Source organism: Corvus hawaiiensis, chromosome 4, assembly GCF_020740725.1.
Source record: "Corvus hawaiiensis isolate bCorHaw1 chromosome 4, bCorHaw1.pri.cur, whole genome shotgun sequence".
In the NCBI taxonomy this organism is placed as follows: Eukaryota; Metazoa; Chordata; class Aves; order Passeriformes; family Corvidae; genus Corvus; species Corvus hawaiiensis.
In genome coordinates, this window is record NC_063216.1 from 44,137,671 (window position 1) to 44,150,819 (window position 13,149).

The 13,149-nt window shown below is 41.4% G+C and overlaps 1 protein-coding gene across 3 annotated transcripts in view; it reads left to right on the forward strand.

The window, feature by feature from the left end:
* PTPRB (protein tyrosine phosphatase receptor type B) overlaps window positions 1-12,890 on the forward strand; it is a 63,248-nt gene extending 50,358 nt beyond the window's left edge. For 2 of the 3 annotated variants that reach the window (XM_048300567.1, XM_048300570.1), the window contains 7 exons: window positions 1,138-1,214; window positions 2,027-2,161; window positions 3,320-3,442; window positions 3,647-3,810; window positions 4,920-5,055; window positions 7,458-7,578; window positions 8,382-12,890. In XM_048300567.1, the coding sequence (XP_048156524.1) occupies window positions 1,138-1,214; window positions 2,027-2,161; window positions 3,320-3,442; window positions 3,647-3,810; window positions 4,920-5,055; window positions 7,458-7,578; window positions 8,382-8,413 (788 nt within the window). In that variant the 3' untranslated portion in view covers window positions 8,414-12,890. The remainder of the gene's footprint in view (window positions 1-1,137; window positions 1,215-2,026; window positions 2,162-3,319; window positions 3,443-3,646; window positions 3,811-4,919; window positions 5,056-7,457; window positions 7,579-8,381) is intronic. The other variant, XM_048300568.1, reaches the window with a different exon arrangement.
* Window positions 12,891-13,149: the final 259 nt, after the last annotated feature.

A 13,149-nucleotide genomic window follows, 5' to 3' on the forward strand; every position in this document is an offset into this window, starting at 1 on the left:
TTTAGCTTTGGTTGTGTAATATTGCATCACACCAGCTATTTTTCACTTTTTTTCAGCAAGCCTAGTGGAAAAGAGAGTGCAGCCAATCCCTTCCCTTCCTTCTGTCTGAGATGAAATATCTCTGCCAGCTCAGGTTCTTGTGCTTGGAGGCAGATGATGCATGGCCCTGAGTGGCTTCACACAGACCAGTAATTTAATTTCACACTAGAGGTATAATGACTAGCATTCAGTCCAGGGAGAAAAAGCTCCAGCTATTAGGGGCATTCAGTCACTGTTGATAACAAGGAGAGTAGAAATAACAGTAGGGTTGTTTACATGCAGGGGATCATCCATTCAGTGCTCTGTGACAGCCTTGCCAAATCTTTGTTCTTCAGAGTACACAGCAAAGCTACTATACAGTGTAGAGCCAGTGTGATTCTGCATGGTAAGATACGTGTGTGAAGTTAACCCTGTTCTTCTCAGACAAGACCTGTCTTGTCATTGAGAGGTTCCCCCTTTAATCTCCTACCTGTCATTTTGGAGGTAGGACATCAAGGAGGAACACCACATAACTCACTGCTCCACATCCCCACTAATGGATGTGGCATGTGCTTGAAGCACAGCCTCTCCTGTGTCCCGCCTGCCCATGCCAGCAATGACACCTGACTGAGATCCAACACAGCGTTTTCTCACAAATCAGTGTCCTGGCAGCTCAGGCACTCTGTATCTCTGTACAGAGGGCCCTTTACCTACAGAAGATGTTTGGCCTGCTCAGCGTAGCTCGGAATATCACTGAAGTGCATTCTTTCAACGGCAGAGCTGGGTGCTGCTTCCAGTACAGCACACTGCTGTTAGGATCAAAGGACGATGCTATTTTGGCCCTTTTGTTGTCACAACAAATCCTATGCAGCTCAGCAGAGGAAGTTCGGTATATTTACTGCTTCCTTCTTACCATCTATCTCCTAGTCTCTGGAACACTCCACAGCACTCACGGATGAAAGAGGCAGTAAAACCAGCAGTTATTCCTTATAAATTAGCTTTTCATATAAAATCTTTTAACAGTGCTGGCAGCCCTTTCCCAAATGCATTTCTGTTAGTGCAGGAGGGACTGAAAATCAAGACCTAGCCCTAAGCCTCTTGTAATCAATTTCTTGCTAGATGATACATCAAGAGTGAAGCTTTCCAGTGTGGATGATGACCCTTTCTCAGACTACATTAATGCAAGCTACATACCAGTAAGTGACTCAAGGGTGGTGCTTTACAGTCCTCCTTCCAGTGGTAATTTTTCCTTCATCTAAAACTGAATATAAAGCTGGATGGTTAAGGCTCCCCTCCCCCTTCCTTTATTCACTTGAGCTAAAAATCTGAGAACTCATTTTGTGGGTGTGCTGAAAGACTGTGTCTGACTGCCATTAAGTTAAGTGTGAGTGATTTACCCAGCACTTACGAACACTTCCTCGCATTGCTATAGTTACGTGAGATAGCAAGTGTAATTGGCCAAGGACATATTTTTAAAGGTCACTGATTTTATACAGTGTCCACAATAACTGTAGCTATCACTGCAGGTGGCATCCTCACTGTGGAGCTGTAGCTCATCCTGACAGCACTGGCACCTTGCAGGGTGATAAAACTGGCTGAAATTAAAATAATGCCCTTTGTCAAAGAGTTATGATTGATAATAGCAGTGGCTTTAGCAATCCAGATTTCAAGCCAGGACTCAGCTGATTTATTAAAAACGGTAAATAAAACAAAAACCCCTAGCAGTTTTAAAATTGCTTGAGACTGTGCTAAACACAAAAGAATAATGGAAAGCTTTGGCTGTCACAAAAGGAATAGCATTTAGATATACTGCCACGGTCTCTTCCTTCTCTCTATTCAAATCAGTCATTTGCTTCCCGGTCCAAGGCAACAATTTAGCTTTCAAAACTATTGTCCCAGCAAGGGTATTTTTGCTGCAGAGACCTGGCTGCAACCCCAAGGTTTATTCAGTTGTTAGAAGATTTTTTTCTGCCTTTTTGGAAACTAATGGAGTTCTCTTTATTTGCAGGGCAATAATTTCCACAGGGAATACATAGCAACTCAGGGTCCTTTGCCTGGAACCAAAGATGAGTTCTGGAAGATGGCATGGGAGCAAAATGTTCACAATATTGTCATGGTGACCCAGTGTGTTGAGAAGGGCCGGGTGAGCAGTGACTCCTCTTTATTATTAATGTCTGTTTTAACATCTATTAAAAGTTTTTGCTTCTTATTTGCATCACACTAAAGCCAAAAAGGGCCCAGTTGAGATAAGCAGCATGAGAGAAAAGGTATAATATAAAGACTGGAGACAGATTAAGACTGTGAAGTAAGGATACACAGACTGTCCCAAGATCATGCAGCACGTCAAGGCTAGAAGTAGGAGCACAGCTCAGTACTTCTGGTCTCTAATCCAGGACTTTGTTCACTAGTACTAATACAATTTTCTTAAGCATGCAGGAGGACAACCACCAACAAAAAGTGCCTGTTTATCGCATCAACTCTGATCAACTTCTACTTCAAATATAAGCTCAGAGAGCAAATGTTGATCAGTAAATACATCAAATTATCTCTGATATATAAGCCCTGATGTAGTTAGTAAAGAGACTACTTGTGCACTTAACACTCCTACTGAGTGGAGGTGTAGCATACCTTCCCAAGTATGACCATGTCCTGTGCCCTTTGTAAGACAGGGACTAGGTCTGTGAGAAGACTAAACAAACTTGAGGCAGTGATCCTCTAGTGGCACACACGGGGTCAGTTCCTTTCAGCTTACCATTTTTTCCTGAGGAGAGGGCGAAAGCCGATGCAGAATAGGATCTGTGTCCTTCTTCACCTCACTGGTTCCAAATGGGACCCCGTAGGGTATGCCCAGCCCCTGCCTTGGATTGTGCAATCTCATTATCTCAGCAGACATGCCTCTAGGGCAGGGGCTGGGCATACCCTACAGGACCCTACTGCCATGTCTCAGCAAGAGGTGAGGAAGGGGCACTGGAAGCCTAGCTCTCATCCAAGCAGAGATTTGAGAAGAGTTGGCACAGAAAATATGCCCTAGAAGAGGGCATCAGTGAAGTGCTTCCCATTCCGCCCATCACAAATGAATTATGAGAACTTCCACTTCCCAACCCCATGCTAACCCATTCCCATGCCAGACCCTGTTTGTTGACATGGCAGGGACTGGCATCTCTCTCTGAGTTCAGCTACTGCCTTTCTTCCTTCATCCTCAGGCACAAGAGGTCTGAAGTCTGCTTCTGCCAGTGCTAGATGGAGGCATTGTTTATAGCTGTTTCTAACACTAAATCTGTCTTTCCTTGTGTCCCTGCAGGTGAAGTGTGATCAATACTGGCCCCATGACCAGGATTCCTTGTACTATGGAGACCTGATTGTTGAGATGCTGTCTGAATCAGTGCTCCCAGAGTGGACAATACGAGAGTTTAAAATCTGCAGCGTATGTTTGCATTCTTTTTTTTTTCCTGATTAATTGGCTTAAAACACTTGCAAGGCTAAATTAGGAAGGTTTCTTCTGCTGCAGCATGGTTGCATCGTGCCTGGCTCTGCCCTGGTAGAAGAGATATCATTTTCTCTGAAGGTACATGTTGTATGTTCCCCTACCTCTCTTGTCCTGATGACCCAGACTTTTGAATCCCAACAGGAAGAGCAGCTTGACTCAACAAGGCTCATTCGTCACTTCCACTACACTGTATGGCCAGATCATGGTGTGCCAGAGACCACCCAGTCCCTGATTCAGTTTGTCAGAACTGTAAGAGATTATATCAACAGGACCCCAGACACAGGACCAAGTATTGTACACTGCAGGTATGTGCAGCAGCAGCAGGTCAGTGGCACAGAGCCCTTGTGCCTACCCTTGGGAAGATCCCAAATGTTCATCCCTGTTAGACTATGGGCAGCTACAGAATCTGAGAGATAGCTGATGGGCTTAACTCTCTGGATGCATCAGAGCAGTATTACCAAGGCACATGTATTCACCCACAACCTCACCCTGGAGATACCTCAAAAATTGTTCTTAGGGAACCACTGTGTCTGTGGGACCACTGGAGAGCACTAAAGTGTCAGCAGCTGCCATTGCTCATAAGCTTTTGCATTCTTAAATTGCCCTTATGCTGCTGTTGTGGCCCAACATTTGAATCACAAAGGGGTGTTTTAAAAAAGGTAAGATTTACCTGGGGTGAGTCTATGTATGGATGTTGAGACTAGCTGACAGATCCATCCATCCCTTCCCCCATTCCGACTGAGATTCCCTTTTCTTACTACCTTTTCTTGCTCTTCTGCTTTTTCCGTCTCTGGCAGTCACAGGGCTGCAGTTTACCCTCAGTTCTGTGGTCCACCCCTACACTTACATACAAAAAAGACAAAACTGGACTGGCCTGATCTGTAATCCACCAGCCAGTTGCAGCAGAGTGCAGGGCTACAGAGAGAGAGAGAGTGAGAGAGTGCAGTTGATGCTGTATCTTCTGATAAAGCCATGTGTTCTCTGGTACTACCTGATTGTAGTATCTGACCCCTCAACCATTATATGGGCTGAGGCTTGTATCTTACATGACCCTGCCTGTGTCTGCCTGCACAGCATGTGCTGCAGCATGTCAGATGTCTGCTGTGTCCCACAGCTGCATCCCTGGAGAGAAGAGGTTTCAAAGTTAGCCAGTTTCAGTCTTGCAGTGTATCTCAATGACTGGGTTAATCCAAAGCAGAAAGCAGTGCAGGCAGTAGCAGAGATATCTCTACCGTTGCTATCCTTTCCTCCTTCCTAAATAAATTCATTATAAAGTGTTATAAAGTCCCAAAGATGCCATTTGAACAATTTGCTTCTCACCCTAGAAATCTGAACTTTACGAAAGTATCCCGTGAAGATAGTGAATGCTTTGATCCATCTGCTTCTACATCTCTTGGGTTGTTTTCTTTTCCAGTGCTGGTGTTGGCAGGACTGGCACATTCATTGCACTGGACCGAATTCTGCAACAGCTGGATTCGAAGGACACTGTTGACATTTATGCAGCAGTACATGATCTAAGGCTTCACCGTGTTCACATGGTTCAGACAGAGGTAAGGTTTGGATAGCCTGCTATGCAGCAACAACAGCTACAGTATATAATAATCTCTCATCCTAAAGGCTCTCAAAGCACTTTGCACTTACTCCACTGTGGAATACTAGTTAGCTGTATTTTGGCTCTGTGAGAATTTCCAGTTCATTGGCTCTCTTAGAGAGAGGGTCCAAACCATAACAAATGGCAGGTATGCTTCCTGCAGATTTCTCCCTTTTTTGCCCTGGCCCACAATCACCCCAGCAGCATTAAGCAGCAGACACTTAACAGCGCACTGTTGCTTTACTGCAGAGCCCAGTAAATGAGCTTTAAGTGGAGATACGTCCTTCAGGGATGGGTTTGGAAAACAAGCCTAAACCAGACAGATAGGTTGACATAATAGGAAAGAGGAATGCAGGACAGAGAAAATTAGATGTATGCAATTTTAAAACTCTAGCCACTGTAACCTTGTGCCTTTGCAGTTTATGTTTTATTGAGCTGCTCTGTCATTTTCATTAAAATTATTTTGGGAAGTTGATTGGCGTTCTCCTAACATACTATGGAAAAGCAAGTACATTTATTCTCAAAGTGCAGAAGAAGTAAATGTTTTATATTTCTTTCTGTGCTTTTAAAACTGCAAGAAAATCATGTTATACTGATAGGACCTAAACACTTAGGAGCTGATTTAATAAAGATGTGTTGTAGAGGTAGTCTTTACATTTTCCTTGTGAACCATTAATAGAAGAATGAGAACAAGTTTGATGGGTCTGCCTGTAGCTTGATGCTAATGGAGCTCTTTGCTGCAATTTGGAAACAAATCTGTCAGTGACAGCATTTTCTGATAGATGTAAAAGTCTTATATGGGTATAAAGAGAGGCCCAGCTGGGAACACAAAACAAAGGGGTTCCTGGAAATATCTTAATCACAGAAGACCTTCTGTTGGAAGAGAGACAGATTCCCAGCCTGGTCTGGGCATCTTCAGAGATCCTCCTACATTCCCATCATCCACAGTCTGCAAAGGCAGACAAACATCTCAGGAGGGTGGCTCTTTTTCCCTAGCTGTAAAAAAGAGGCAACTGCCTCAAGAGTCTAAATTTGACTTACAGACAACAGAAGTTGTGTGTTACAAAGCCTACCTTTGGCATGAGCTTGACATGACATCTAAGTCAAAAGGCAGCCAGATCTGCACAAAAGTCAAAGGCCACAGTACCATCATACTTGACAATATTCAGTCACAGAAAAACAGCAGCAACAAAACAATGTCCCTGCTTCAGACTTGGCTCAACGCTGTTTAAGACAAGAGACTGCAGGTGGAGACGTGCAAGGGAAAACTCTCTGCATCAGCTCAAAAGGCAGTGTGCTACAGCAGCTTTAACCATTCCAGTCGAAAATGGTCTTTGCCAAAGAAAGTCTCTGTGCTTGGCCAACTTTCCGTCGCATTGGTGGGTGGGGTGCAGGGTTCTGCTCCACAGAGACAGCAGCTGTATGTACATAAAGGCAGATATCCTCACTTTCCCAGAGCCAGAGCACTGGGAAAAAGACACAGAGCAATGGCCAAATTTCTTGTGGAAAATAAGAAAAGGTGTGATGGGAGAAAATACATATACTTATTGGAGAAATTATGTTTTTGAGGTAAAGTAACATTATAAAGGTACACCTTGATATATAAACATGCTCGGCCTAATGTTTGGGGGCCATGTTACACTAATCAAAAATTATTGTGACCCATGTCATAAACCACAAAGAGTAGCAAATCATGAAAGTTCAATGATCTATTCTGTTAAGATAGTTTGGTGAGTAGTCAATAGCCAATAACATGCTGAGCCTCCTTACTTTGGTTGTGAATGTCATCTTAGCTCCGTTCTATGAAAGGCACTCTTCAGAAGAGACTGTCATTTGCTGCATTGTCAGAAACAATCTTAGAACTTAGGCTGGATCAAAAAAATACTGATTTTTTTTTTTCCAGAAATTTAGGTTTCTCAAAGTTGTCTGAAATATGTATATGTTATTATAAAATTCTGTGGAAAATATTTATTTTCAGAACAAAAAAAAGAAAATGAGGAAATTGTCTTTTCTGCGTGCTTCCCTGTACATAGTAATTCTTCTACATGTACTTTATACCAAAGCATTCAGAAGTAGCAGCTGTCCAACACAGTACCATGTGAAATTGCGCTTTACAGTTGTTAAAGCTTTCATTCAAGGCATGATCTGTCAAAACATACTGTGTTCATTTATGTTTTACTGGTGTTATTTCTAAAGAGAGGTGATCACGAAAGTTTAGTATATTACTAGCATAAAAAGGAGATCAGTTCTTAACACCACCCTTGATTTTGTGTGAAGGAGTTAGCTTGTACTGATTTTTCGCAATATAGAAAATTAAATTATGAAATTCCTCAGAGTGTCTTAAAAACAAATCTTTTGCAGTGTCAATATGTGTATCTACATCAATGTGTGAGAGATGTGTTAAGAGCCAGAAAACTTCGCAGTGAACAAGAAAATCCCTTATTTCCAATATATGAAAATGTGAATCCAGAGTATCACAGAGGTAACTGCAAGTTTATCAAACTGTAAAATGTTTCAAATGCAGTAGCTCACTGACAATGTAATTGAGAGGGAATTGTGCTATCCTTAACCATTGATATTTCTTTATTTCCTGGACCTTCATTTGTTCTCTCTGCTCTTTTCATTCTTGCAGTTCTGTCTTTATTTCCTTCATTAGTAGTCATTAAAACAGCACTTCCTGCTCCTACCTTACCTTTATGCTCTCCCTGTCTCACACTTGGTGGTTCCTGTGCTGTCAGGATATCATGATATTGGTTTTACCCCACAAGTCTTTACATCATCCGCCTTTAAGCAACTAAGGCCACTGACAGCACTCACTGGGCTCTTCTGTCATTCATAGCGTTCGATTTCTCTCTGCATCACCCTCATCTGCTGTTGATTATATAGGCAGCCTTGGGAGATTTCCCATCTGCCTTGACTGGAAAATACAGGTGTCCTAGGCTGTGCTCTTTCTTTCTCCCCAGACCCCAATCCTTGTAGGCTCCTTTTCCTAGCCTGTATCCAGTCCTTTGCTAATAAGAGTTGCAGGGGTAACAAACCTGGCACTAGCACTGCCCTTCCCCTCCTGTTCTCATGGCCAGAGGACCAATGTGGAGAAGCTGTAAGCAGAGGTGACCTGTGTGCCTTGGTAGAGCAGATTCTTGAGGGATGTGGAAGTTTTTAGAGTCAAGACAGAAAGATCTCAGTAGCTCCACAAATTTGGACATTAGGCATTAGGGTTATACGGTAAGAGATCAAAATAATTTTCTTGATCTAGCCTGTAGAAATCAGAGTTGTCATCAACAGGTAGAACAGGCTTGGAGGAGGCCAAGAACTGAAATATCCAGGTTCCATACACTGAGAGTCCAAGCAGAGATGGGATCTGATCTTTAGCTGTCACATCAGTCACCAGCCAGTGCTGCTGCCACACAGCCACCTCTCAGAGCACTGCTGAATCTGCGTTGTTTTACTTTTTCTAATCTCAGTTTTCCTTGCTTTCAGATGCTGTTTATTCAAGGCACTAAGAATGTTAGAGATACCTGCTTTTGTGAACACATTTGTTAACTAGGGGGTTCGTTTTGGTTTTTTTAATGTATGTATTTCATGCACCAGAAAGGTGCCAGACCTTTTGGTTGAGACTGTGTATAATTTATTGGTCTGGTGATTTTTTTTTAAAGATATATAATTTAAATGTAATAGATATTAATGTATATAATTGTATTTTGGCATTATGTAAATATGTATTTTTTCTATATTGTTGATATTAATATTATGCTTCAGATAATACTATTTTTTCTTATCACAGTTTTTATAAACTGTTCTACATAAACTATTTTAAATTGTATGGCTAACAGGACTGCTGTGTTTGGGAAGCTATTGGCATGACACGGGAAAAATCCTATAAGGAGAACCTCATTTTTAAAAAATATTTCAGTGTTTGTGAGATGAAATAAGCTACTATTAAGCAAGGGAACAGTAGTCCTGTATAGGAATTACAATGCTACTCTACACTTTAAACTTACCGCTTTTCATCTGACAAAAATGGGTATAAATCGTAACACAGTGGCATACCTTTTACAGAACTCATTGACAACCAAGTAAAACAGGGTTCACCTCACTAGAAGCAACTGTTTCAGTCTAGTGTGACATAGTAGAAAAATATCAAACAACATACACTGCAGTGAAGTCTAGCAGACCTTTCTCCCACCACATACTTTGAGGGGAGAAAGGTCACATTCTCATTTCATTACACTGGTTTAAGAGAGCAGAATCAGACCACAGTTTGTGTCTGTGTACTTTCACATGTGTATAATTTGAATTAAGAAAGATGTTCAAAGAAACACCTCAGACATTTGTGCTAACAGATCTGTGAGGATGTGAAGTCTGGCAACTTCCATAGCTCATTAGAAACAATGCTGTAGCATGACAGCCAAAAAAGTAGAGGGACTGCAAACGTATTGAAACAAAGACATATAAAGGTATATATTCCACCATCTACACAACTGGCCTTAAGCTGCTTGCAGCATGGCTGCTTTGCCCCAAGTGTTGGTATCCTTCAAATGCCATTTGTTTTCACAAAGAGACAGTTTGGCCCCAGAATGTCTGCATAGAAAGAATTTTCCACTAGAATGTTACCTGATGTCACCACCACAAGAGCAGTTGGAATGGAAAAAGGATCATCAGGGAATGTAGGCTGGCAGAGCTGTGCTGATCATAGAACCATCAAATGTTTTGGGTTGGAAGAGACATTAAAGATCATCTAGTTCCAACCCCCATGCCCCCAGGCAGGGACTCATTACTGAAGACATGTGGTGATTAGCAAGAAGTACAATCCAAGAGCACTTACCAGATATCCTGCCCAGCCAAGTGGATTATGCGCAGTGCTCTCTCCTCTGCAAAGAGGCATCTCATTCAAGGGTCTAAACACTCTGTTCAGCTATTGCTTGTCTTTATAAAATGCTCCTCAAACAAATAGTGAAGAGGCAGTAACAGTTCCTCTCCGTCATGAAAAGAAGGAAGGGCTTTGTAGTTCTTTCATACATCTACCCATACTTTTCCTAGAGAAAACTGAGCTTGTTGCTGAAGACAAGTGCCTAAATTCCACTTCTGTTTTTGAGAAAAATAAATATTTCTGAAGGCCTTCTGAGAATCAGTAAGTAGCTAACTAAGTGCCTAACGGAGGAACTCCTGTGGCACAGCAGGACTGTGCACATCCATGTCACTCTAGTTTTCCTAGAGAGAAGGTAACAGCCTGATAGTCACTCTTCCTATTCCATCTGGAATCTTATCCTTTCTTGACCAAATAGCCTCACATGCCTCAGAAGCCACCCTTCAAATCAGCTGTCACAGCTGCTCAAAACATGTAAACTTAGTTAATCTTTTTAGGTGTTTCTGTATGAAAATACTGCTCATCCCTCCTGCACATCCTCTTTGGCACCAGACAAACCTCAAAATTCACCACTCTTAATGGAAACTGAAGAAGAAGGGAACTAGCATTAGAGTGGAAGACATTTTCACAGAGGAAAGTCTAAGCAAAACCACAAAGAAATGTGCACATTTTCTGCAGATGCCTTCATTTCTCTGTTTCCTTTGCTAGATGACTAGGTTAGCAAGCAAGGACAAAAGAGCATGGCATCTTTAGATCGATCGTTGGTCGTGTTAGTAACTGCTGGACTTAAGGCATCATGAGAACTGCTGTTGTGTTACATGCACTGCATTTGGTCCTTTCTTTTTTGCAGGGGTAGCCGAGGAATGACGATCACCATGTTAGTTACCAGCAGTACAATTACACTGTTAAGACACACCAAGTGTACCCTATAAATTACCTCACACTCTATATCACTGTGCCATTTTTTAATGCTGAGGGAAATGGAGCTCACTCAATACTAGATGACCTGAGTAAATCAGCAAAAGTCTGATTGTGTGCTGTGTATGCATGTTGTTCATCATTCTCAGAAAGACACACATCATCCTGCAGTTTATCACTCTCAGCTCCCTTGTCTGCATCTACAGAGTTCACAAATGTGTACCCAAAATGATGATGTCATAGCAGACAACTTGTTTCATCTTTTCTCTCAGCTAATACTGGACACAGTTCATAAGCCTCTTCCTCCTCATCACTTCATAACATGACAGATGACCTTAAACACTCTGGCACGGTGCTCTTGAGCAGCTTTACATTTCTGCCCAAGTAGGTCACACATGAGACCGTATACACACATTATTGCTCTGGTTCTGCTCTCTAGCCAGTTCTGCTCATATGAAACCAGTGTAAATCACAGAGAAAAAGTAAAAAAGTTTCTATGTAGCATTTTGTTAATATACAACACCTACTTCTCAGTATAAGTAATTATATTTACTGTGCCTCTAAGCTGAATAACAGGACTGATGGGGAATTGTTAATGTAACAAGAATGGATTTAAAGGAGCTTCTGTGCGGAACAAAGCTCTTAAGGAAAAAGACATCTTTTGAATGTCCTTGATGATATTCAGAATTCCCTTCTTGATGTTTCCCAATAATAATGTTAGAAAGCAAGGCTAGTGTTGTTGCTGATCCATAAGCTAAGATTTGCACACTTGGAGCCCATCCTTCAAATCTCTGCATTGTTCACAAAGCTACCTGAGTACTTTCATGAAAGTCAACTGGAATGCTTGCCTGAAGAAAATACCATTCCACTTCTGAAGCACTTGCAGGGTTGGGCTTTTAGGTTAATTCAAATTTTTGTATTGAAAGTTATTTAATAATGAAAAAATTGTAATAAATATTTTTTTAATCTGTGCAATACAATTAAAAGATCCACTAGCAATTGTAGGAAAAAAAAAAAAGATTTTACATAGCTGGAGTTGATAAATGATATTTTTTGTTACTAATGGAACACAAAAGTAGGTGAGAGAAATAGGCATACTGTGAAGATGTCAAAAAGTGCAACTTTATACATTTTTCTCTGCTGCTATAGTTATTTAGCAATAAATAATACCTAAAATGCCAGAAATATTATTTTGTGCCATAATAAACTATGAATTTCCTTTCAGTTGTAGAACAGAGAAAAGAAAATGTGTGAGCTTCAAGTTTGTATTATGTATTGTATATGGTTATTTATGCATTGACTTTGAAAGCAGAAAGTTAAATACTAGACAGGTAGGAGTACATGAGCACTTAGCAGTGCTCCTCAGCCTGGGATTTAGTATATGGGCTAGAGGGATGAGAACAGTAACCATTTAATCACTATATCAGCATCTCTCTCCAAGGCCACAGATCAGAGAAATGCATCTGACACTCAGAGGTACAGCTTACTGCAGCCACAGCTTCATGTCCAAGGAGTGCCTTGGCAGGTGCTTAACAATTATTCAGGTTTCTTTCAATACTTCAGACATACAGTTTGTGTAAATAAAATGCAATATAGAATGACCACCACTCCCTCATGGCCATGTCACAGATGCCTGGGCTCTGGAGCTCTGGGACCTATAATCCCAGGATGCTGAACTTCGGATTGATATGAGTGCTCACCACAGTATTTGGGCAACTCGCTGTAGACCCCACGTCCTCAACTGTCCCCCTCAGGCTGACAAAGTCAAACTCCTGACCTGCTGGTAGCACCACCATGGCCAAAGCAAACTGGTCTGTGAGGTCAGTGACCTCAGTGACAGCTGGTTCAAAATGGGATTTGTTTTTTAAGGCTGGCAGGAAATACTGGAGACCAGGGACTAGCTAATTGAGAAAAAACTATGGAATTGGGACACACAGTGTCAGTGATGCAGACTAATAACCATGACAGTTTAGTTGTTTCTTCGTTTATTTGAAAGCTAAAGAAATACTGTAAGTAACATCAAGATGCTAAATATATATTGCTCTACAGCAGAGCAGTATACCATAGTGAAAACCCCCCAGTTTTGAAATTTATGTGGCTAGCCATAAATCCTTTGCCAGTGCCTGGAGTAAAAAACATCTTCAGTACATATTCCATGCTCATATGCAATATAATTACTTATAATTGTGTTCCTGACAAACACTGAGTGAACACAGAACTGTGCTACTATTGTCAATTTAATTTATGCATTTAAGTATATTTTTATAT